Source organism: Balaenoptera ricei, chromosome 3, assembly GCF_028023285.1.
Source record: "Balaenoptera ricei isolate mBalRic1 chromosome 3, mBalRic1.hap2, whole genome shotgun sequence".
Classification (NCBI taxonomy): domain Eukaryota; kingdom Metazoa; phylum Chordata; class Mammalia; order Artiodactyla; family Balaenopteridae; genus Balaenoptera; species Balaenoptera ricei.
In genome coordinates, this window is record NC_082641.1 from 133,823,457 (window position 1) to 133,848,710 (window position 25,254).

The window sequence follows — 25,254 nt, forward strand, 5'->3', positions numbered from 1 at the left end:
TAGTGATAAGGGCTGTGGGGAGAAAAATAATACAAAATAATGCGGTAGCTGGGTGGGTTGGCAGGTAACTTATTTCTAGAAGGTGATCAAGGTAGCCTCTTCTAGGAGCTGTCTTTGGAGCTAAGACATGAGTGATGAGAAGGAGTCAACTGTGCAAATATCTTGGAGACAGCTAGTGCAGAGTCTGAGGCTGCCATGATCCTCCTGAGTTAGAGAGACAGGAAGGGAGCCTGTGTGCTCCACAACTAACGAGCAAAGGGAGAGTGGGAGGAGATGAGGGGGCAGTAACAGGCAGGAGTACCTGACAACTAGCATCTTGCCTGTTTTAGGAGCTTGGCACATTATAGAGAACATCATTTTTATCACTTGATCCTAAGTGGCAAGCAGAAATAGTCACACTTTTTCTCCACCCTGTCGATTTTTTTAAGGTTAGGTTTACTGAGGTATAGTTTACATAGAGTAAAATTAACTTCAAGTGAACAGTTCAATGAGTTTTGATTAATATATACTGTCATCTAACCACCACCACCAGAATTAAGATATAGAGTATTTGCCTCACCCCAAGCAATTCCTTTTGTGCCCCCTTAGGATTCAATCCCTGCCCTCACCCCTACCCCTTGGTCACCACTGATCTGATTTCTGTTTACGTAGTTTTGCCTTTTCCAGAATGTCCTATAAATGGAATCATGCAGTATGTAGACTTTTGTGTCTGGCTTCTTTCACTTTAGCATAAAAGTTTTGAGGTCCATCAGCATTGTTGTATGTATTAATAGTTTGTTCCTTTTTACACTGAAGGAGTATTCCATTGTATGGATGCACCATAATTCATTTATTTATTCACCAGTTGATGGACATTTCGGCTATTTCCAGTCCTATAAACACTCATATACATGTCTTTTATGGACATAAGATTTTCATTTTTTTTTCGAGTTAATATAAAGGGATTGCAAGTCCTTATAATACGTATATGTTTCACTACATAAGAAAGTGTCAAGCAGTTTTCTAAAGAGGCTATATCATTTTTCATTTCTACCAGCAAACTGTAAGAGTTGCAGTTGCTCTGTACCCTCCTCTGCAATTTTCCTTTTTGCGATTCTAATGGCTATGTAGTGGTTTTAATTTGCATTTCTCTAGTGTTGAGTATCTTTTTTGTACTTATTTGCCATACATATCTTTTCTTGGTGAACTCTCTGTTCAAAGTTTTTGCCCATTTTTTAATTGGCTTGTTTTTTTTTTTTTACTATTGAGTTGTAAGAGCACACACACACACACGCACACACACACACAGGACAAAAGTCCCTTATCAGATATGTGTTTTGTTATTATATTTATTTTCTTGCAAGCTGTGGCTGATCTTTTCATTTTCTTAACAGTGTCTTTCAAAGAGCAGAGGTTTTTAGTTTTGATGAAGTCCTAGTTATAAATTGTTTTCTTTTATGGGTCATGCTTTCTGTGTCCTATCCAAGGTCACAAAGATTTTTTCCCCTGTGTTTTCTTCTAGAAGATTTTTTTTAGCATGCAAAAGTCCAAATGTTCCAGCACATTTACCCTATTGATTTTATTGGTCTTACTATGTTTGTCATTGGTAGACAGCTTCATAAATAATAATCTCTGAACTCTTATTAGTAAATTACATTGTGTCTCTGCTTGTTAATAAGCCCAGACAGAAAAAAAATGGGAGCTAGCAAATTAAATTGTTCATCTCCAGCCTCTGCTTATTCCTGTCAAAAGACTTATCAGCTCATCTACATTGTTTGAACAATGCACTTTGAGTGAGAATCATCGCTAATGCACTGTTCTCTGCAGTCTGCTGTGTAGTTTTAATTCCTAATCACTGTTTTCACTGTTGCTGTTGTCTCATGGGTACTAATGACCTTATCACTAATAATAATCTCAACAACCCAGACCTGTGTGCAGCAGATGGGCCAGGAGGATGTCCGTAGTTTGCTTTGCCTGCTACACCTTTCTGTAGCAGCAGGCGGCAGCAGTAACCCTGGCATTGGGGAACTAACCCCAGTTTACACTTTGTTTTATAACAGAAAGATGCGTGCCCCACATATGAGATCCCACTGAGAAACAATGTCAGTTATCTCTTGCAGGCTGAAGAACTTTAAAAGGATGTAGAATCTGCAAAAAAAGTCAGGTAAGGCCTTTTAATTTATTTGTGGTACCTCCCAATGAAATAAAATGTATTTTTAAAGCAGGACAAAAAAAAAATTAAACATAAAATTTTCTCTCTGTGTTTGTTTAGGGCTTCTCCCTCCCTAATGTGCAGTATGCGTCTGCATTACACACTGACCAGAGCTCCTCAAAGATGCGGGTGCCTGCTCAGCCATAAACATCAATTTTTTTCTTTCTTCTGACGCTAGCAATGTAACTTCTTAAACGAATAGTGTTCTTTCCCAGCTCTGTTCTTTCCCAGGGGGTCATGGTGACTTGCTGTTCACTTTGTATGTGTTTACCTGAACCATGTATCCTTGATGAATTTTATGTAAAATATCAGTATGTCATTTTGATGTATGATCCTTTGTCTCAAAAATGTATATGGCTGCCTTCGACCTCTTAACAGGTGGAACGGTTCTCAGAACTTTCTGAGAAACTGCTTCCCTGGGTTATAATCCTCAGTTTGGCTCAAATAAAATTCCCTTTTTTTCTTCTTAACTTCATAGTTAATTGAATTTTCGTCAACACTATTACTGTCATTAAAGTCTACATTTACATTATATAGCTGTGCCACTATCATACGTGTTTTTGAATCATCACAAAATCTATCCATTTTATCGACTGCTTGATTTATATTCTAAACACTCCCCAAAAGATCTGGGCTGTATCCAACCCTTTTAAAGTCCATCTCAAAAGTGACCTTCTTCAAAAGGTTTCTCCAAGTTCACCCAAATAAAAATTACCTCCATACCCACCCGTAGCCTCTTTTCTACACTTCCAGCACTTCTCTGCCTTAAGTTGTAATTATACACCTGCTTTATTTCTGTGGCTATAGCTAGCTTCCTAACTTATCTGTGCATCAGCTCTGACAATTCCTAGCATTGCCTCACACGTAGCCAGTGCTGAATATATTTTTGCTGAAAGATGGGTATTGATGGGGAGTTCCCTGGTGGCCTAGTAGTTGGAATTCCAGGTTTTCACTGCCGTGGCCCGGGTTCAACTCCTTGGTCAGGGAACTGACATCCCCGCAAGCTGCGCAGTGTGGCCAAAAAAAAAAAAAAAAAAAAAAACATGTGGAAAGATGGGTATTGAACAAAATCAAAAGAAATGAGAAAAATTTCAAGTTTCCTGAATGGCAGTTGTGTACAAATATGAGCTGCTTGCTTTCAGAATCACTTCAGGGCTGGGACCAAGGTAAGGTGTGTGAGGCACTTGCCTCAGATGCAAAATTAAGGAGGGGGAGAAAACCTCAGTAAGCAAGATAAATAAATGCAATACTTAAAAAACAACAATTAAGGCAAAAAGCCCATGATGGACAAAATATTACAATTTTAAATAAAGACAGGATCAGCAGTTCACATACCACCATTTAAAAAGGAGAGGTCCTTCCATGGAACTCTGTCATTCAAAGATTGGAATTATTTTCCTGAAGACATGTGTGGCAATATACACTTAGACAGGTTTTTAGAGCTTAATGATGCATTCATTTTCTAATAAATGCGATGACTCATCATTTTTATTGCTCATTTACTAAATGCCAGCTACCGTCCTAGGGGCTGCAGATACAGTGGTCCAACCCATTGCAAGCCCACATGCTGCTTCTCTGCAGTTATCTGAGAAAGTCTTTACCCACTTGGTTCCACCTGCTTCGGGTCCAAAATGAACTTTTCTTAGAACATGGGGCCTCCAAAGGACAGAAACAGATTTCATGTGTTCAAGTTCCTCTGGGCTTCTTTACCCCATGCAGACGCCAGTCTTTGTGACTTGCACAGAACTTGGCTATCTTCCTTCTGAATCTGCTTTTCTTTGTCTCCTTATTATCCTCCTCCAACTGACACCCGAGTCAGAGGAGGCGACACCAGCACATTACACTATCATGGTATCACAGATTGTGTTCTCCAATAAGCAGATTTTGAGATAGAGTTTTGGGAGGAGGGTTTTTATTAAGGAGTACCCCTAGGATCGCCTCTGCAAGGGAAGGGGCAGAAGCAGCAGTGCACAGAGGGAGAAGCTGAGCTCTTGAATTGGAGTGACCCTTCAGAGAGGCTCTGTGTTGGGCTACGATGGCCTGACCTTCACACTCCACATCAATCAGTTCTTGCCGTGCACCTCGGGTGAGGAACCCAGGCAATTTCCAAACTCACTGCCAGCTGAAGGCTTTCTGTGGGAAGCACCCCCAGCAGCTGGGGCCACAAGTCCTTCGTTGAAGAAATGTCCACCCCACGTGGATATTTCAAATGGAACGGTGTCTTTCAAAACATACCCTCCAATCTCCTCATGACATAGATCCTGTGGCCAAAGATAGGAAGTAACATAAAGTCACATATTAACAACCCCCTAGCCAAATACTTCTTTTCACAGAAACCACAGTACCCTCCACAAAGTGCACATTTGATCAGGCCACTCCCTTATTTAAAACATATCGTGGCTTTGCATCACTCCAAGGTCAGAAATCAAAATCCTTTAAATGGACCTCAAAGCCTTGCATGGCCTGGCCCCTGCTGTGTTCCCCGCATCACATCACGCTTGCTCTGCCAGCCATGACATTGCCTTCAATATTTTGAGGCAACTTGCTTCTTCCCACCATAGCACATCTTTCTTCTGTCTGAAAGACTCCAGTCGATCACAACAATCCTGTGAATGACCTTATTTTGTTGTAGGGAAAAAACCCCTTTCTAGTATGTATGTGTGTTGCCAGACTTGAAGTTTGGGACATTGGTTAGTTTGTAATGAACCATCCATTGTCTAATTGCACTTGCAGCTGCAGAATTGCTACCATGGTGATGAATATTGCTGTCAAAAATATTGGCCTTTATCTAATAGGGTGTGCTGACTTGATACCCAAACTGATGCCTCTCTCCGGAGGAAGATGCCTGTCGCTTTGAAATACGTAGGTATCTGTGCATGCGTCTCTTGATGAACTGTCAAGATAGAAAAGGAAATCCAGAGAAAGTGCCAGGCAGGGCATGTTGCGGTGGGCAAGTCCCCACCTCCACTTTACTTCAGTGGGGGTAAATTGTGTAAACGGTGGATCTGCTCAGCTAACGCCCTGCATAGTGGACTAACTAGGTTCACATTAAAGAAGTCCTTTGGGGTGAGGGAGTGAGAATGCATAATACAGGATAAGAAAGACAAAAGGTAAAGCCAAGGGTACAGAGTCGTGAGATTAAGCTGTTTTAACTAGGCTGATTCAGCCTCTGGCATAGTGAAAATTTGGGGCTCTGAGTCAAAGGCTTTGGAAAGAGTTCCCCTTTATCTCTCTCCTCTACCCCATAACTCCTCACATTTCCAGAAGGCTTCCCCCAAATCCCTCTCAGGTCTTAGAGAATATGGCTCTTTCTCTCCTCTTACCGAGACCCACTGCTTCAAGAGTTAACTCCAAGGACACATTGATCTCCACAATCTATTGGTCTTTGTGTATCGGAAATCACAACATGGGATTTTCCAGCCACCCACCAGAGCAACTGAGAAGGGCTTCCTCTCATCCTCCCAAGCTACCACTCCTCCCAGAATCCGTATCTTATTTCTCACCTCCTCCACCTCTACCACTTACATTTGCTCTGCAGAGAAAGTCCCTAAGTTTTACTGGAAACCCAACTTCCGTCCTAGTAGACCCTGTTGTCACAGAAGAGAATGAGCAAAGAATTGCAAGGTTAGCAGATGACTCCCCGGCTCATACAAACACACATGGTTCTCAGAGTCATTCTTCTCAAATCCAACTGTTGTTAACTGTTATCAACAGTTACTCTAATCCAACTGTTATCATCTGTTGTTAACAATTTAATGATTTTCATGGACTCATGAAATTTATTTACAACTTTTTTTAAATTGGAAAGACTTTTTTATAATGGACATTTAAAAATGCATAATCTCATTATGAAATGAGATTTCATAATCTCATTTATGACTTTTTAATTTTTAGAATCGCTTTCCACATGCTTACATAATTTATATAGTTCATTAGTACAGAGCATTTTGGATTATTCTATTATTTCTTAACAATATATCTAAATCTTTCTTGTGTTCCTGGATAGTGAGTATTTATGTCACTTAGTTTCTTTATCTTATATTTGTTGAAAGATATCTTTCAGACTTTGTCATCCATCTCTTGTGCATATATTGAAAGGAAAACATAAGTGAAATAAATTGGTTAAGATATTTCTAAGGCAGTGACTGCCACTTGGCTGACAGCAATATAAAAATCGTCCTGATGTCAGAGATGTTAAAATAAAATGGAAACAATAATACATTCACATGGACACACCCCTTTGCGTAATAGAAAAATCCCCACTCTGTTGAAGCTTTTCCTCCCAGACCATCCCTCCCTTCTTTTTACCCTACAGAAATCCACTATTGTGAATTTTGTGTTTATCATGTCCTTGTTTTTTTCTACACTTTTAGCAAACGTGTGCCCCTACACATATTGTTTGATCTTGTTTTTGAACTTTTCTACAAATGGAACTATATCGTATGTATTTTTCTGACTTGCTTTTCTTATTCAACATTACGGGAGACTCCCCCATGCTAACCTGTACAGCTGCTATTCATCTTCACTGCTGTATCATATGCACTGTAGGCAATATGCCACAATTGATCATTTCTCCTATTTGGTGAACATGTGGACTGTTTCCAGGGTTTGGCTATTACACTTTTACTACAAACATTCTCCTAGTTGTCTCCTGGCAAGCGTTTGTGAGAGTTTATCCAGAGTGTATACCCAGGAGGAAGAAGAATTTTAAGATTAGAATCAGGTGGGCAAAACATTTCTGCCAAGTGCCAGAAAATAAATATTTTAGACTTTGCAGGCCATGTGGTTTCTGCTACAGCTACTCAAATCTGTCATTTTAATGTGAAAGCAGCCTTAGACAATATTTAAATAAATGACTGTAGCTATGCCCAATAAAATTTATTCATAAAACAAGGCAGTGGCAAGATTTGACCCTCAGGCTGTCAGTCCTGATCAAGATGATAAACTTCGCTATTCTGATTGCCTACAAATGCTGAGGCACCCCTTCTTTTCTTCCCTGATTATCCCTAGAGGAGACATGAGTCCTGTCTTCACTTAGTCTATGGACTGGACTGAATGACCATGTTCAGGGACCTTCAGGGAGAAAAGGAAGGGCATGCGGACATGCTGGTGGTGATGCTTCCCAGCCCGTAGTCTGTGACTTGCAGCCACAGTCTTGGGGAAACCAAAGGCAGAAAGGGGTTGAGGCAAGGCAGGGCACTAATGCTGGCTCTGCTGGGCGTGGGTGGGAGGCAGGGGTCCTGCTTGACTGGAGGCTGGGGTCTCAGGCCAAAGCACAATTCACATCACAGAAGTCACTGTGAAGTCACTACCAGGCGAGGGGACATAGAAAACAGAAGATAACATTTCTTTTGGAGTTGTATGGTTTTCCTTTATTAAAGAAAGCAGGAATTGCCTCTCTAGGGATCCTTCCCTGAAGCTGGGTCTCCATGGAAAGCTTCCTGCCCTGGCTTCTATTTAAATGGATTTGGTTTCAATAATGATGGTCTCCATCGTCTCTGATGTCATAGTTCCACAGATCTCCAGATCCTGGCCAGCCGGGGCTTTCTCCACCTTGGCCTCTATGTTGTGCTTCTCTACCGTCTTAGCCACGATGTCTACCTCTCTGTCATGTGTGACCATTGTTTTTGAACCAGGAATGACTCTGAAGCGCCTGAAGAAAGAGCGGATCTTACTGGATTTCTTACTTAGAGTCCCTGAACTGGTGGCGGACCGGCTCTTCCCCAGTTTGCGAGCTGTCCTCCCCCCCTTGGCAGAAGAGCTGTGGCTGCCACTCCTGTGAGAGCTGTGTCCTCTGCCCCTGGTGCCACTGTGCCCTTTTTCTTTTTTGTCATCTTTTGAGTGTCCATGGCCGGATAAGGACCAGTGGGAGGATGATTTCCGGGTCTTGTCCCCTCCTGTCCTGTGGTGACTTTCACCTGTCCTGCGGTGATGGGAACTTTTCCTAGATGAAGACTTGTCCTTCTTTTCCCTTCTTTCCTTTTTTTCCTTCCAGGCTTCATCCCTGGGGCGGGAGACCTTCTGGCTTCCATCCCGTTCAGACATGTAGCCTTCGCTCTGCAAGGTGGAGACCAGGGGGGCTGCGACCTGCCCTTCAGCTCTTCCAGCAGCAGGCTTGCTGGTCGTTGCTGCACCTGCAAACTCTACGCTCACGCTGCTCTCTGGACTATCTGCCCCTGTCGAGGATGTTCTGGCAGCACCCGCCAAGACCAGGTTCGTGTCCTCCAAGGATATGGTGGCAGCACCTGAAATGGCCTTGCCGGATCCGCTTTCTCCTGGATCCTTGATGGTGGCTCCCGCCAGGGCCATGCGCACCTGGCTGGTGCCTGTGCTCTTGGTTGCCGCCAAGCTCGCAGCACCTCCTGCAGGGCCTGCTCCCACCCCTGCGACTGCCACTCCTCCGCCAGGGCCTGATGCTGTCCCTGCTACGGCCAGGCCCGTGGTCATCCCTGCCGCCGATCCTCTGGCACTTTTCACGGCTGCAGTTGAGCCATGGGGGGCATGATGGATTTCCTCTCCCCCAACATAAGCCCAAGACGTGGCTCCAGACACGTCACGAAGCTTGTGAAGCCCAGCCTCATCCTGATCCCTTTCTCTGTGGAGCTCTGTGGTCTGCGCCAAGAGGAGGAGAAACAGGTAAGATAGAGATGACAGAAAGTGAGATCAGAACTGGCCGCTCCCCTCTCATCCTGGAGCTGAGCAACTCAAGGGCTTATACTTAGAATAACCTTTGAAATCACCGAATCTAAGCTCCCAATGGATGCAAGATCCCATCTACTGCACCCCTGTCAAACGGCCACTCCATTTTGCTTGAACAATCCCAGGGCCAGGGAAAGCACTGATACAATTCTCCATGATATACACTTTAATTTTATACCCTTGTGCTTCTATCTCTGCAGGACAGATTCCTAGAAGTGGGGTTCCTGGGTCAAGGGATGCACACCTTCTACATTTTGGTGACTACACGGGTTGGGCTGATTTTAATCAGCGTGTCGGAGTCACGGGGAGACAGAATGAAGGAAGGACTTCCTAACTATGAATGATGTTCCACAACTGATGAGACTACCGGGGCTGGGGTAAGTGCTCAAGAAGAGACCGGACAATCAGGATGCTATAGAAGGGATTACAGCCCTGGGGATGAGACCAGTGCAGCTGATATGATACCTAAGGTCTCTCTGAAATTCGGCCTTGTGGGACAATGTGGAGAAGCACTCGGAACCTCTCCAGTGTGGTGAATCCCATAGTGATGGCTCATTCGTCCCTGACCCTTTTCAACTATGGAAGGTATTTCCCAGGTGGGTCTCAGAGAGCACCAAAGGCTATGAAGGACCAGCTTTGCCCTGCTCTCCCAAAGCACCCTGCCCCGTGTTCTTGAGTCTCTGTAGGTGCTTACCACTAGGATTTTGGTATCCTCTATAGTCACTGCATCTCCAGTTCGGACCGTCGGGGTACTGCTGCAACTCTCTACCGGTGGTCTCAGGAGATAGACAAGCTTTTCCCAATAGAAAAAGAGGTCTTCTCGTGCATCGGAAGAGGGGCACAGCTGCAGATAAAAAGTACGGCCGGTGGCAAGCTTCAGGCGCAAATGCTGTTTCTCACGGTCGTGGATGGAGATCTTGACAAACTTCAAGGGAAGCAGCCTGGTGAGCTCTAGGGTCTTCGCGGGCTTGCGACCTCTCCCCTTGGTGATCCGGGCGTATCTGACATGCTCTTCACAGAATTTCGTTGGTCGGGCCAGCAGCATGACGTCAGGTAGTGGGAGGAGGGGGCTGGTGGATGCGATGCCCACAGTCACCATCCGGACGCGGTTGTGTACGTCAATCACCTCTCCTTTCTTGCTGATCTGGATAAAGTCGCTCTCAAACATGGGTGCGTACCTGAAAATGTCATACTCTCCTCCCTTGTACAGTTGTCGTTGCAGGTCCCCCATGGAGGTACTGAACACGCCCACTGAACGGGAGCTGTTGGCCGTGTAGTGAGGTAACAAACGCTCACTGCTCATGGCTCTCTTCGTTCAAGACAGCGCCACCAGCCACAAATCGAGTCTCGGAGAGAGAGGGAACGAAGGCAACTGGCCACCTCCCTGCAGGGCTCTGCCTAAGTCTCTTGGCCCGACCACATTTATCCTGCACAGTCCTTTGTGACCCATCACCATCACAGACCCCATTGTTGAGCCTCCAAGCCCCCACCCCCTCGGGGGAGGCTCACCAGCCTCCCCCTAAACCAACCACCACGTCCACAGGGAACAGGCTGACCCTGCCAGGGTACAGGTGTGGGCAGGCTGGATAGTCTTTCTAAATCAAAATGTTGAGAAAACCATACTGCTTTTGTAAATATCTGGGTGGTTTCCAGTCTTGTTGTTGTTACAAATTTCCCTGCAGGGATCATCTTCGTGCTTCTGCTGAATGATGTCCTGGGGATAAAATCCCGGAAGTGGACTGTGTACTTGCTAAGGGCAGGCATCCTATTGGGATCGTTGTTCTCTGTGCCCCCCAGCGTATATAGCACAGTGCTGGCAGGAACTTAGAAAGAGCGCTACCTGTCAGAGTCCCATTGGTACTGTCATTTCCAGGGTATGGAGAATTTTCTCACCCATTTTCTCATTTCAAGGAGGCTGACTTTTATTTATATTTATATTTTATATATATATTTTTTACAGTTTTAGAAACTGTTTTTTTTTAGAAACTGTTTTTATTATGAAATATAACACATATTCAAACCATAAATATATAGCTTAATGAGTAACAAGAAAGTGAACACCCTTGTAGCTGCCACCCAGAGCAAGAAATAGAACCCTGCCAGCCTCTCTTCTGCATGCTCCCTCCCCACAAAGGTAACCCAACCTTGGCTTCTATTTTTTTTTCTTTTCCTTCTTCTTTTTTATTGAAGTATAGTTGATTTACAATGTTGTGTTAATTTCTGTTGTGTTAATTTCTGCTGTTAATTTCTGATTCAGTTTTATGTATATATATATATTCTTTTTCATATTCTTTTCCGTTATGGTTTATCACAGGATACTGAATATAGTTCCCTGTGTTATATGGTAGGACTTTGTGGTTTATCCATCCTATATATAATAATTTGCATCTGCTAACCCCAAACTCCCAATCCATCCTTCCCCTACCACCCCCTTGGCAACCACAAGTCTGTTCTCTATGTCTGTGAGTCTCTTTCTGTTTCGTAGATAAGTTCATTTGTGTCATATTTTAGATTCCACAAATGTGATATCATACAGTATTTGTCTTTCTCTTTCTGATGTACTTCACTTAGTATGATAATCTCTAGGTCCATCCATGTTGCTGCAAATGGCATTATTCCATTCTTTTTAAGGCTGAGTAGTATTCCATTTTATATATGTACCACATCTTCTATCTATATCCATTCATCTGTTGATGGACATTTAGGTTGTTTCCATGTCTTAGCTGTTGTGAATAGTGCTGCTATGACATAGGGGTGCATGTATCTTTTTGAATTATAGTTTTGTTCAGATGTATGCCGAGGAGTGGGATTGCTGGATCATATGGTAATTCTATTTTGAGTTTTTTGAGGAACCTCCACACTGTTTTCCACAGTGGCTGTACCGATTTAATTTCCAACAGTGTAGGAGGGTTCCCTTTTCTCCATACCCTCTCCAGCATTTGTTATTTGTAAACTTTTTAATGATGGCCATTCTGACTGGTGTGAGGTGGTACCTCATTGTAGTTTTGATTTATATTTCTCTAATAATTAGCGATGTTGAGCATCTTTTCACGTGCCTATTGGCCATCTGTATGTCTTCTTTGGAGTAATGTCTATTTAGTTCTTATGTCCATCTTTTGATTGGGTTGTTTTCTATTGTTGAGTTGTATGAGTCATTTGTATATTTTGGAAATTAAGCTCTTGTCAGTTGTATCATTTGCAAATATGTTCTCCTATTCCACAGGTTGTCTTTTTGTTTTGTTTATGGTTTTCTTTGCCATGCAAAAGCTTATAAGTTTGATCAGGTCCCATTCGTTTATTTTTGCTTTTATTTCTATTGCCTTGGGAGACTGACCTAAGAAAACATTGGTATCATTTATGTCAGAGAATGTTTTGCCTATGTTCTCTTCTAGGAGTTTTATGGTGTCATGTCTTATATTTAAGTCTTTCAGCCATTTTGTGTTCATTTTTGTGTATGGTGAGAGGGAGGGTGTGTTCTAACTTCACTGATTTACATGCGGCTGTCCAACTTTCCCAACACCACTTGCTGAAGAGACTGTCTTTTTCCCATTGTATATTCTTGTAAAGGAGGCTAGTTTTTAAAACCATAATTTTATGGTGAGGAACAGAGGCTCAGGATTATCTTGCTCAGGGGCAGAACGTAGAGCTGGATGGATTCTATCCCCAGTCTTGCACTTCAGGTCAGGCTTTTTCTCTGTCTCAAGCTGCATGGTTCACCATCGTACTCTCATTCTGCACCAAATATAGAATCATTCATGGTTAGCAATATACGTGGGGACCCCAGGAAATCACTAAAGTCTTGAATCACCATAGGATTTCCCATATTGGTCTGCCTGCTTCTTCACTCTTGATGTCTACCTGATAAACCATTGATGTTCTGTTTCTCTGAAAAGCTCTTCAGAGAAATTATGGCTAAGATGCCTTTCTGGAGTTTTTGTACTTTGCACAAGGTGATGAATCCAAATTCCCCCTCCCCCAGTTAGAAGACTACTTTTGAGGTAAAAATACATCCCCCAAACTCAACGATTACTATGTGAAGGTATTGAAATAAACTTTATCCCCCAAATGTTCTTTTTTATATCCCTAGTGCCTACTGCAGTACCTGGCAAATTGCAGCTTTTCAGTAAATATGAACTTGCTTATGCCCACTGAGATTCATTCTTCCATTTGTTTAGTCAACAAAATTTATTGAGCAGGCACTATTTTCAGGACCAGCTAGAAAACAGAAAATGCAGAGATAAAGGTCCCTACTTCTGAAGAGCTAAAATTTTTTTTCTGAAGATGTTAAATGATTTCTCCAAAAAAAGAACAAAGTGGCTTATATTCTATTGTAAGGAGATAATCACTAAAAGTTAACACTATTGGGTTTTAAAACAAGAAGTTCTTATATTCTCAATCATCTCTTCTTCTCGTAAGTCCATTTCTGATGAATGATTAATGAGAGAAATCATAATTATATTATAAAGAACTTACTATAAGTCAGGCATAGTGCTAAACACTTCACATTCTTTTAAAAATGTAATTCCCAAACAGCGCTATAAAACGTAGGTACAACCATTATTCCTATTTTATAGGGGAGAAAATCAAGGCTCAGGGAAGTTAAGCAACTTTATCAAGGTCAAAAGGTACCAAAAGCATATATAAGTCCCCAAGTATGGCAATGGTTAAACTATACTACACTGGGTCACACAAGTAGAACACAAATATATAAGTACTATGCAGCATAAATTCATCATTTCTTTTAATTAATATTATTAGGTACCTACTTTGTGCCAGGCCCTGTTCTAGGTGCTAGGAATGCAGCTGTGGACAAAATAAATATCTTCACTTTCATGGAGCTTATATGTAGATAATAAATGAGTAAAATATATGGTGTGTCCAATGCTGTGGAGAAAGATAAGGTAGGCAAATGGGATGGGAGTGTGTGCATGGGAGAAGGAGCTGTAGGTGGTGGTCAAGGAAGGCTCAGTGAGAAGCGACTTTTAAGCAAAAACATCAAGGAGGTCAGGGAGGAAGCCATGCGGATGTCTGGCGAGTAGCCTCTTGTCAGAGGGAATAGCAAGGGCCAAGATCCTGAGGTGAGAGTGTGCCTGGTATGTTAGAGGAACACCAAGGGGGCCACAGTGACAAGAGTGGAGTGAGGGAGAGAGGTTGGAGATGAGGTCAAGAAGCAACTGTGGTGACGGTAGGGAAGCATATCATGTGTGAAGGACCTTGTAGGACATTGTGAGGTGTTTAGCTCTGCTCTAAATGGGAGATGATCTGACCTACATATATGGAGAATCATTCTGGCCACCATGTTGCAAAGAGATCACAGAGGTGTAATAGGGACGGAAACAGAGACTGGGGTAGCTCCTGCAAGAGATGAAGATGTGTGTGGAAGCAGTGGAAGTAGTGAAAAGTGATCAGCCACCAGACATGTTTTATGTATACTGATGTTGAACAATTTTCAATAAATATCAGTAAGTAAAAAAAGCAAGTTGCAAAGAGCATATATGGCATGCCATATATTTTTTAATAAAAAATTTTAAAATGTGTGTTTGTGTGTGTGTGTGTGTTTGTGTGTGTAAGTGAAAAGATGCACAGGAAACCAGTACCAGGAGCAAACTTACTGGCCGAAGGAAATGGTGGGATGGAGACTTAGCTTCCCAGGGCATTCTCTTTTATACATTTCAGATTTTATTCTATTGCATATACTACTTGCACAAAAGTAAATAATACTTTAAATTTTAGAATTTGAGAACCCAAATACAAAATATCGTTCAAAATTCATTTTCTGACTTTTCTTAAAGACCTTCTGAAAATTTATTCTCTCTTTCCAAAGTTTAAAAGTCTGACGCATCCCCTATCAAAAAAATGGAGATCAATAAGTCAAGACATATTTATTGATTGCCAGCTATGTGCCCACCGTTGAGCTAAGAGCATTCAGGTTGTCAAATATAAGTTCCAAAAACTTTAAAACATGACTCTCACACAAATATACAATGAAAACATGTCAGAGATTTCATTAACTCATCAATGAGGGAATCAGCATGATGGTAAAGCTGGTTCAAAGGAGAATTAGAGGTATAGGCATTGGCATTGGAGAAAGAATATTGGACTAACACTGCCAGGTTAGATACAAAACTGGTTAAATGTCTACAGGGCAATAAAATCATAAGCTTTGGGGCTATCTTTTTTACTAAACAGAAATCATTTGCATCTCTTCTGAATGAAAATCTATAAGTTATTAGAGAACTTCACAGAGTCTGAGACTTTAATCAATAACAGATAGTCTTCTTGGGGTGCTGAAAATGTTCCAAAGTTACATTGTGATAGTTTCACAACTGTGAATATATGAAAAAGCACTGAACTGTACACTTCCAATGGATGAATGTTTTGATATGTAAAATGTATCTCAATAAAGCTATTAAAAATAATAGACAGTAATACTTCAGTCTTGATTTATTAATCCAATTCCATTGTCTTACTTCCTTCTCTTAGATAATCACATAATCCTTGGGCAGGTATTTAAATAATGCTTTAATATGACATTGAAAGTACATGTTGGACTTCCCTGGTGGCACAATGGTTAAGAATCTACCTGCCAATGCAGGGGACACAGGTTTGAGCCCTGGTCCGGGAAGATCCCACATGCCACAGAGCAGCTAAGCCCGTGCGCCACAACTACTGAGCCTGTGCTCTAGGGCCTGCGAGCTGTAACTACTGAGCCTGCGTGCCACAACTACTGAAGCCCACGTGCCTAGACCCTATGCTCCGTAGCAAGAGAAGCCACCGCAATGAGAAGCCCGCGCACTGCTACGAAGAGTAGCCCCAGCTCGCCGCAACTAGAGAAAGCCCACGCACAGCAACGAAGACTCAACACAGCCAAAAATAAATAAATAAATTTATAAAAAAAAAAAAAAAAAGAAAGTACATGTTACCTGCCTTGTAATTTTTTCTATTTACAAGTTTTTGGTAATTCTTCTTAACAAGGACTATAGTGAAGCCTGTATAAACCACCACCCTAATTTCGGAAAATTTACAATTCAGGAGAACACACTGAAGAGACAGAGAACAATACAGGAGGACAATTAAGTACATGATAGAGTAATAGTGAATGAGTTGAATGAATGGACCTGATAACACTTATCTCAATATTTAAAACCAACAATGTTTTGTGAGAAGAGAAACTGCCAGAACCACAATTCTAAGGAGAGTTTCCTGTACATTTTTAATTGGCCTAAGATTAAAGAGATGTGAAGCGTGAAAACACAAAATACTGTGTATGATGTACTGAGTATAGGTAGACATGCAAGATTATAGATGGCTGAAGTCCACCTGTTTATCATGGGAAGAGGTTTCAAGTCAATAACTTTTGTTCCCCACCTATCACTTTGTAAAGCAAGGCAAGCAGACAGCTATATATAGCCTTTTCAAAGAGCATGCCACCCGAGAGCGCCTAGTGAGCTAGGCAGGATGTGAGGGTGGGGAGATTTCCATACTGTACACAGCATATATCTGCTGGGTAAATCCCCTGGCCTAAAATACAATCCACAGTCCTTATACGTCAACACTGTTAAACCGAGGTGGCGTGGGATGAGCTATAGTGAGCCTTGGGCACCTAGGACTTCAGGAAGCCAACCTGATTTCTGCCTTACCTTCTGGTTGTCAGAAAAAGACCACAGTCACCTAGACTCTTTCCCTAAGGGCCATTATGCAAATCAGTTTGCCTCTGCCTTAGGTTTCAAAAGAAGATGAGCTGGTATAGATGAAAGAAGCCAGACAGGAGATCTAAAGAATTTTATTTCTCAACATTATGGTCCAACAAGTGTCACCTCTCTTCCCCACCTACTTGCTTTCTGCTCTCTTCTTGTTTCTGTCCTCAGACATGTTTAGCCCCACTCAGAGCCAAAATTCTGCGCTCTTTTTCACGGTCTTATGACAATTTCCCTCTCTTGGCTTCCAATTTTGCTACGTTTATAAGCCATGAGACATCCCATCTCGGTCTAAATATTTATTTCTTTGATGTTATATTGAAGAAGCTTACAATTAAATACACATAAAATAATAAAATAGTTAACATTTAAGATAAAAATAAAGATTAGAAACTGTAGAGATGGGAGATGGTAAATGATCCAGGAGCTGGGATAAGATGATTATTGCAATTATATTGCAAAGAATAAATATTAAATTTAACTCTGAAAAAATATTGGAAGAAAGTAAAATAAATGTTAACATTGATTACCTCTGAGGGGTGAGACTAAAAGTGATTATTATTTTTGTCTATTTGATGGTTGGCTCTTTCCAGCAAGAATATATTTCACTTCTGTAACCAGAAATACATATATATGTATGTATGTGTGTGTATATATATATATGTATATATATATATATATATATATTTCAAAAATTAGGTCTAAGCTCTAAGGTCTAACTGGCCACCTCAGTTATCACTATCTTCTACTAATCAAACCAATTATTTCTGACAAAGGACATACTTTTATTTTAAATTGGAAAGTAAAAAATTCCCCCACAATATGGTCTTCTTTAATTACATAAATTAAAAAGCAAAACATCTCTCTACCTTTCCAGTTCCTTGCTGGAAGTTTGATATAGAAACTTTCTGACATTGCCCTGCACATATACATACATATTAATACAAACACAAAATACTTTGATGTAAAAATGGGATTATGCCATACATATTTGTCTGCACCTTTTCTATCTTAACAATAGATCTTGTACTTTTTTAGAGTGATACATTATAGAAATTCTTCACTCATTTTCATTATCTCAGTATTCCACTGAATGGATGCAGCATAGATTAATCAGTTTCTCACTGATGCACATATAAGTTGTTTCCATTACAAACACTGCAATGAACATTTAGTACAAATCCCTCTATGTGCTCATTTTTTTTTTCTCTAGGATTAATAGTTCTAGAAGGAATAAGGTTTATTTTTAAATTTTTTCAGAAGATAGAAGCTATATAATTACCAAAATATTCTGGGTATCACTCTTAAACAGATCCATATAAACCTGATCAAGTTTGGATGAGAACCACAAGGATAATGAAAGCCTTGGAAGCCATATCCTAAGGGTGCAGTTGAAGGATCTCTTCGTCCTGGACACAGGAGTGCTCTGGAGTTATGTAAGAAGCATCTTCACTTATCTAAATGGCTATTCCCTGGACCAGAGAAGAGGATTGGACTTGCAGGGCCTCAAATGCTAGAACAATGAAGATGGGCTTCAGGGCAGAGTAAAGGTGAGATGATTTATTGATGAGCTGACATCCATTCCACTTTCTCTAGTGGCAACACTCTTGGTGTTCCTTTAGAGGAAAACCTCTCTCTACTCTCAGGCCACGTGGCTGGATAGGGCCAACTGTATCCCATCCCCAAATCCAGGAAAGGGTGCAGACCTAGAAATAGACAACAGAATATTCTATCGCCTTGGCTGTAATGACTGAGCTACCTATTAGCAACTCACCCAAGCCAGGGCAATGATTCACAGTTCTGAGACTTTTGCTGGAACTATTAGGAAAAAGAATCCAGTTCCACTGGCAAAATGTCAGCCTTTTGCTGCCACAGAGGAAAGCCTTCCTAAGCGTGAAGCTGACACAAAACTAAGAAATGAAAATCAAAATTTCTGATGTCATTGATTAAGTAGCTGGATCCAGTAGTGCCAGGCTGAATTGGTTTTTTCTTTGTTAGAGGATGTTAAACAAACTTTTCCAACTCAGTTTCAGTTGAGGCCTCAAAGACCTAAAATAATACAATTAAAGGAATCAAGTGACTTTCTATCCTAAAGTAGAATACCTTGTCATCCGTGCTTGACACAATAGGAAGCAAAACAAGTTCTGCCAGTAATAGTCTTTGCCCACCTCCAGCTTTTAGAAAACAAAAGCTTGAAAAACCAAGAGAGAGTTTTTGGTGCACTGTGCATTTCCTCTCACAAACCACTCAGGGGGAAAGGGGGCAGGTGTTTGCATCCACCAGAAGCCAAGTGACAGGAACTTTAAAGGACTAGCTTGACCTAAGTCTCATAGGGTTTATGAGGACTGTTGTCCTCATAAATCCCATTTGGAGAAAGGCAAAGGTTAAATCTTGTGGAAGAGCTCCTTGTTTGGTGTCAGAGGGAGAAGAGGTTGCACTTGGGGCAAATGGTACGTACATCCATCAATGGATACCTGAGTCTTCTCTAGAGCCATGGGAGGGAATAAGTGGCATGCAGCTCATTTTCAAGGGACATTTACCCAAGAAGATAACAAAGATGGGCAAAGGGATTCCAACAGAGTTGCAGGGGAGGCACCCTGGAGGAGGACCAGCAGAAGCCCAAGAGCTGAAGGTTGGGCTCACTGGGAGTCAGACTGGCATCTCCAATATCAAGAGACCTGCTGTCAGAGCCCTCTGAAAATAATGGCAACAACACACATGACAAAACTTTCCCATGAAAGAAAAAGCAACAATTGTGTATCCACCACATTCAGAGGGCATCAACCCAAGATTACAACTGTGACCTCATTGAATTCAGTGCCTGTTTCCCTTCTTGCCCCAAGCCTGAGCCTGAAGGAGTGGGTCAGAAGCAAGGCTAGTGTATGGGGAATGAGGAGGAGTTAGGATCTAGTAGAAAAGGCAACATGCTTCAAAGCCTGTACCAGACCTCTGCTTAGGTTGAGGAAAAGCATTAAATTGAATATGTGTCTGGAGTTTTTGTTATTAGACTGAATTGGACAGGCCTTTTTCTTAACTTTTACTATGAAAAATTTCAAACATATAGCAATGTAAGGAGAGTAAAGAACCACCAACCCATCCATCACCCAGCTTCAATTGTCAACTCAGCCAAACATCTGTCATCTCTTGCCCTACCTATTTCTCCCCCTCCACTGTATTATAACAAAGCAAATCTCATATATTTTGTTATTTTATCAATAATTATTTCTGTATGTTTCTGTGCACAATAAAGACTCTTTTACAATAACAACAGTGCCATTACCATGCCTTAAAAATTAAAAATAATTTAGTCATCAAATACGCAGTGTTCTGATTTCCCAACTGTCTCATAATGTCTTTATATAATTGATTTGTTTGAATTTAAATCCAAACAAAATCAGCACATGCTTGATATGGCTCTTAAAGTCTCTTTTAATCTTATGGGTTCTCCCTCTGACTTACTTGTTACAGACATGGGGTAGTTGTCTTTAGCGATTTGGGTACAGACCCGAGGTGTCCATGGTGGATTGGTTCCAGGACCCCCCAAATACAAAATGCTCTAGTCCCTTATAGAAAATGGCATATAAAATCATAATAAGGCCACAGACACCCCAAAACACACCACCAGACATGGATGTGCCCACCAGAAAGACAAGATCCAGCCTCATCCACCAGAACACAGACACTAGTCCCCTCCACCAGGAAGCCTACACAACCCACTGAACCAACCTTAGCCACTGGGGACAGACACCAAAAACAAGGGGAACTACGAACCTGCAGCCTGCGAAAAGGAGACCCCAAATACAGTAAGTTAAGCAAAATGAGAAGACAGAAAAACACACAGCAGATGAAGGAGCAAGGTAAAAACCCACCAGACCTAATAAATGAAGAGGAAATAGGCAGTCGACCTGAAAAAGAATTCAGAATAATGATAGTAAAGATGATCCAAAATCTTGGAAATAGAATAGAAAATGGCATAGTATTTGTATATAACCTACACATATCCTCCTGTAAACTTTAAATCATCTCTAGATTTCTTATAATACCTAATACAATATAAAAGCTATATAAATAGTCGTAAATATACTGTAAATGCTATGTAAATAGTTTCTGGTGCACAGTAAATTCAAGTTTTGCTTTTTGGAACTTTCTGGAATTTTTTTTTTTTGACCCACAGTTGGTTGAATCCACAGATGCAGAACCCGCAGATACAGAGGGTCCACTGTATTCTGAACTTATCTCCATGCATCTCCATGCTGTCATTTGTCATGTTCCTTTATCTCTTGTATTTCCTGCAAACTTGAATTTAGATCTAGAGGTTGGATGAGATTGTTTGACTTTTTTCTTTTTTTTCTTTTGGCAAGGCTTCTGTGTACTTCCTATTGCATCACTTCAGGAAATACAGAATGTCTGATTGTCTCTCTTTTCCTGCTGTTAAGATTGATCAATGTGTTACAATGTTATCAGTCTAATAAATAAATTATAGATTTTCCTATTGGCTCTTCACATAATGATTTTAGCAGCCATTGATGAGCATTGTCTAGATCCATTATGCATTATTAGGATTGCAAAATGGTGATATTCTATCACTCCTTAATTTATTCATTGGAATTCTTCTATAAAGAAGGACTCTCCTTCATTAAATATTTGATTACTAAACTGAGATATGGCTCTTCAGGAAAAATAGGAGATATATTTTATTCTTTCCCTTTGTTTTGCAGTTTACAGAATAATAAATTGGTTTTTCAGCATCCTCCAAAAGTGATCAATAGGGTTTTTTTTGGTTTTCTTTGGGTTTTTTTTAGAATTATTTTTCAATGTTTTATTGATTATTTTTGGCTGCACTGGGTCTTCATTGCTGCGCATGGGCTTTCTCTAGCTGCAGTGAGTGGGGGCTAATTTTCGTTGTGGTGCGCAGGCTTCTCATTGCGGTGGCTTCTCTTGTTGCGGAGCACAGGCTCTAGGTGCGCGGGCTCAGTAGTTGCGGCATGCGGGCCCTAGAGCACATGGGCTTCAGTAGTTGCGGCGTGTGGGCTCAGTAGTTGCGGCGTGTGGGCTCTAGGGTGCACGGGCTTCAATAGCTGTGGCACGCAGGCTCAGTAGCTGTGGCTCGCGGGCTTAGTTGCTCCGCGGCGTGTGGGATCTTCCTGGACCAGGGATCGAATCTGTGTCCCCTGCATTGGCAGGCGGATTCTTAACGACTGTGCCACCAGGGAATTCCCAATAGGACTTTAAAACAAAACAAAGGGATTATTTTTACACGTTTTCCTAAGAGTGATGGGGAAAATATTGGGTCTCTTAAGGTTATGTTTAGGTGAGGACAAAAACCAATCCCGGCGAGTGGGTTTGAAGGTGCTGTGAGAGAGAGAGAATAAAATTACTTATAATTACACTCCATGGAGACTTGGCCAAGGAAAGGCTCCTATTACAACAGCTACTGATGACATTTTGCTTTCCCACATGAGAATACTTTGTGAAGTCTGTAAATCTTTCAACCTGAACAAACCAGGTATAAGTCTACCCTTCTCAAAGGACTTTACAGTCTAGTTTGAAAATGCACTGTATTAGTTAAAATTAGGTTTACTGTTTGTGACAGAACCTCAAAATAACAGGGGCTTAGAAAATAAAATTTTATTTCTTTTTACATTAAAGAAAAAGTGCTCCCAGGCTGCAAGGAGGATCCAAGGTCATCAGGACCCCAGAATCTTTCTATTTTATGCTCCATTGACCTCCACATGCAATTTCTACTTCAAGGTATAAGATAGCTGCTCTAGCTCCAACCTTCACATTCACATTCTAGTTAGCAGGAAGGAGGAAAAAGAGAATGAAAAGGGTATGACGATTGCCATTAAGGACATTTCCTTGAAGTTGTGCTCATAACTTCTGCCCTGTTCAATTAGCTAGAATACAGTTAACATGACTGAAAAATGTAATCTTTATTCTGGCTGGCCAGATGCCCAGATAACCTTCAGGGAGTCAGTTACCTGGGAAGAAGGGGAGAATAGATACTTGGAGAAAATAGCAATCCCTGTCTCAAGTCCATATTCACGAGAGAAAAGAAATACTACCTCTTTTGGGCATGTATTTCCACACATATATCTTACAATCTCAGAATGGAGGTGGGGAAATCATTTAAAGTATTCCCTCCCCAACAATCTTGAGTGTCTTGATTATGCTGGGGCATCCAATATATGAGACAAAATTAAGCTGTAGTCTGGTAATTCACATGAAAAAAAATAAATTCTAGATCATTGCACTCCTATACAGCAATAATGATTGTTCTGTTTCATTATTTATCCCTGTCTGGCATATGCCATCTCTCCTTACACTGAGATTTCTTGGTTATTTACTTCATGCTAGAAGTAGGACTCATGATACTTTATACCTTAATTCTAAGGCCAGATACATGACTAGCATCCACCACTCACAGAGCTTATGGGATTGTCTTCAAAAGGACCCGCACAGAGACCAAGGATCAGCGAGGGTAAGTAGCTCACTCAAAGAAACAGCTTAGTAAGTGACAGAGCTGGGATTCCAACGTAATTTTGTCTGTCCTCAGAGCTCATGTATACTTTGTGTATTATGCCATTCTGAAGGATTTACTTATTTTCTGCTCTTCCACTACGTTTTGCGATGGAAAAGCAATCATTTCTCTGTAGCACAGACAAACTACTATGGGCTTTTACTTAAATTTAACAAAATAATACACTTTAATATATTTCTCTTAAGTGTTTTATGCCCATTGTCTCTTATAATTGCCCAACCCAGTTTGGTGATTACTTATTCAACACATTTTTCTAAACAGCCTTTTAATATGCCAGGCACCGTGATGGTTGCTGAGTATGTAATGGTGAGCAAAACCATACATAGTCCTCCTTACCATTAGGGAGCTTCCAGACTAGTGGGAGAGACAAACATTAATCCAAAAATCACCGTCCAAAAAGTACAATGACAACTGTCATAAGGGGTATGTCATAAGGTGCCCTCTACATATATAATTGGCGGATTTGACTTAGTAAAGCCAGGAAGGCTTCCCTGAGGAAGTGACATGGCTGAGACTAGCAGTATAATTTAGAGTTAAAGCAGGCAAAGCAGGGGAGAGAAGATGTTTTCAGAAAGGGAGCAGATGTTCAAAGCAGCATGAGAAGCACACATGAGGGCTAAAGTGAAAATGTGTGAGCAGAGAGGTATGAGATGAGACTGGCAAGGAAGCCGGAGACTAGCCCCACATGTAGGGGCACCATTATTCCCCTTCACAGGCAAAAAAGCTGAGGCTCAGAGCTCTTGAGTAATTTGCCTATAGTCTCACAGTTAGTTAGCTGGTGGAGCCAGAAGCCAACCTGTGGTAGGTAAAGATGTCCTTGTCCTAATCCCTAGAACCTGTGCATGTGTTAGCTTACATGACAAAGGGGAATTAAGGTAGAATATGGAATTAAGGTTGCTAATAAACAGATCTTAAAATAGGGAGATTATTTTAGATTATCCAGGCAAGCCCAGTGTAATCTTAAGGAATCTTAAATATGGAAGAGGCAGGCAGAAGAAGAGGTTACAGTTGTATGAGATGAGAGAATTTGACCTGCTGTTGTAGGCTTTGAAGATGGAGGAAGAGGGCTGAGAGTCAAGGCATGCGGGTGGTCCTAGAAGCTGGAAAGGGCAAGGAAACAGATTCTACACTAGAGGTCCTCCAGAAAGGATCACAACCCTGCTGACATCTTGATTTTAGCCCAGTGAGACCCATTTTGCATTTCTGAACTACAGAACTGTAAGATAATAAATTCGTGAGGCACTAAACTTGTGATAATTTGTTACAGCAGCCAATAGAAAACTAACATACAAGCTATTGTCCATCAACCCCAAAGTCCACGTTCCTACCCCTTGTGCTGCATGCCTTAACTGTTACATGGGCTAAAGCAGGAACTATGAAGATTCAACTCTAATCCGTCATATCATTTTGAGTCTGAGGTTCGTCAAATATCATTTCTAAACCGTACAGCAAAGGGTATGTATAATTTTTACTTATGCTTCATAGTTTTCTGAATTTTGAAAGGATGTGGTTATGGGCTTTGACCTCAGAAGAGAAGCTCTGCAATGTTGACTGAATGTTGGTAGAGAGATAACATTGGAGGCAAGTTGCCTTTGAACAACTCTCTGAAGATCAACTGCCTCTCCAGCTCATTCCTTGCCCTGAAGCTGTTTCCTCTGGTTGTGCTGAGGGGTGATGCCCAAGGTGCATCACTTTTCAAGGACTGGATCATGAACAACTTCATCCTCCTGGAAGAACAGCTTATCAAGAAATCCCAACAAAAGAGAAGAACTTCTCCTTCGAACTTTAAAGTTCGATTCTTTGTTTTAACCAAAACCAGCCTGGCATACTTTGAGGACCGTCATGGGGTATGTGAGCACTTTGTTTTGTCCTTTCTAAAAGAGTATTTTATAGTTAGACTGAGCTGACTCATGAAGATATACATAGACTAAAATAAGAACACAGAAAACACAGATGTACTTGTTATAACAACCTAAAAAGTACAGTAAGAGTAATTGGAAGAGAGCATGGAGAAAAGTCAAGAGATGGGTTAACTGTATTAGGTGATTTCAGTTCTAAAAACTGTAAAAGAGTAAGTTTATTATTCATTAGCTTATCTTTCCCCTGCAAGGTTAAGTTTGACTTTT

The 25,254-nt window shown here is 41.2% G+C and overlaps 3 protein-coding genes across 4 annotated transcripts in view; 1 reads left to right on the plus strand and 2 right to left on the minus strand.

The window, feature by feature from the left end:
• Window positions 1–25,254, minus strand: part of MED7 (mediator complex subunit 7) — a 117,682-nt gene that overhangs the window by 11,185 nt on the left and 81,243 nt on the right. The window lies entirely within an intron of this gene.
• Window positions 7,551–11,292, minus strand: GARIN3 (golgi associated RAB2B interactor family member 3). Its single transcript, XM_059917589.1, has 2 exons — window positions 9,585–11,292; window positions 7,551–8,803 (listed from the first exon to the last, which is right to left on the minus strand). Exons 1-2 carry the CDS (start codon window positions 10,191–10,193, stop codon window positions 7,649–7,651), a joined length of 1,764 nt encoding a protein of 587 aa, XP_059773572.1. The 5' UTR covers window positions 10,194–11,292; the 3' UTR covers window positions 7,551–7,648.
• ITK (IL2 inducible T cell kinase) overlaps window positions 24,823–25,254 on the plus strand; it is a 63,886-nt gene continuing 63,454 nt past the window's right edge. Inside the window, exon 1 of one of the 2 annotated variants that reach the window (XM_059917591.1) lies at window positions 24,823–24,975. In XM_059917591.1, the coding sequence (XP_059773574.1) occupies window positions 24,838–24,975 (138 nt within the window). In that variant the 5' untranslated portion in view covers window positions 24,823–24,837. The remainder of the gene's footprint in view (window positions 24,976–25,254) is intronic. The other variant, XM_059917590.1, reaches the window with a different exon arrangement.

Coding starts and splice junctions, on each gene's coding strand:
- GARIN3 (XM_059917589.1), bottom strand. CDS start 10,193: ATGAGCAGTGAGCGTTTGTTACCTCACTACACGGCCAACAGCTCCCGT. Junction 8,804..9,584: donor AGGATACCAAAATCCTAGTG/GTAAGCACCTAC, acceptor CTCTTGGCGCAG/ACCACAGAGCTCCACAGAGA.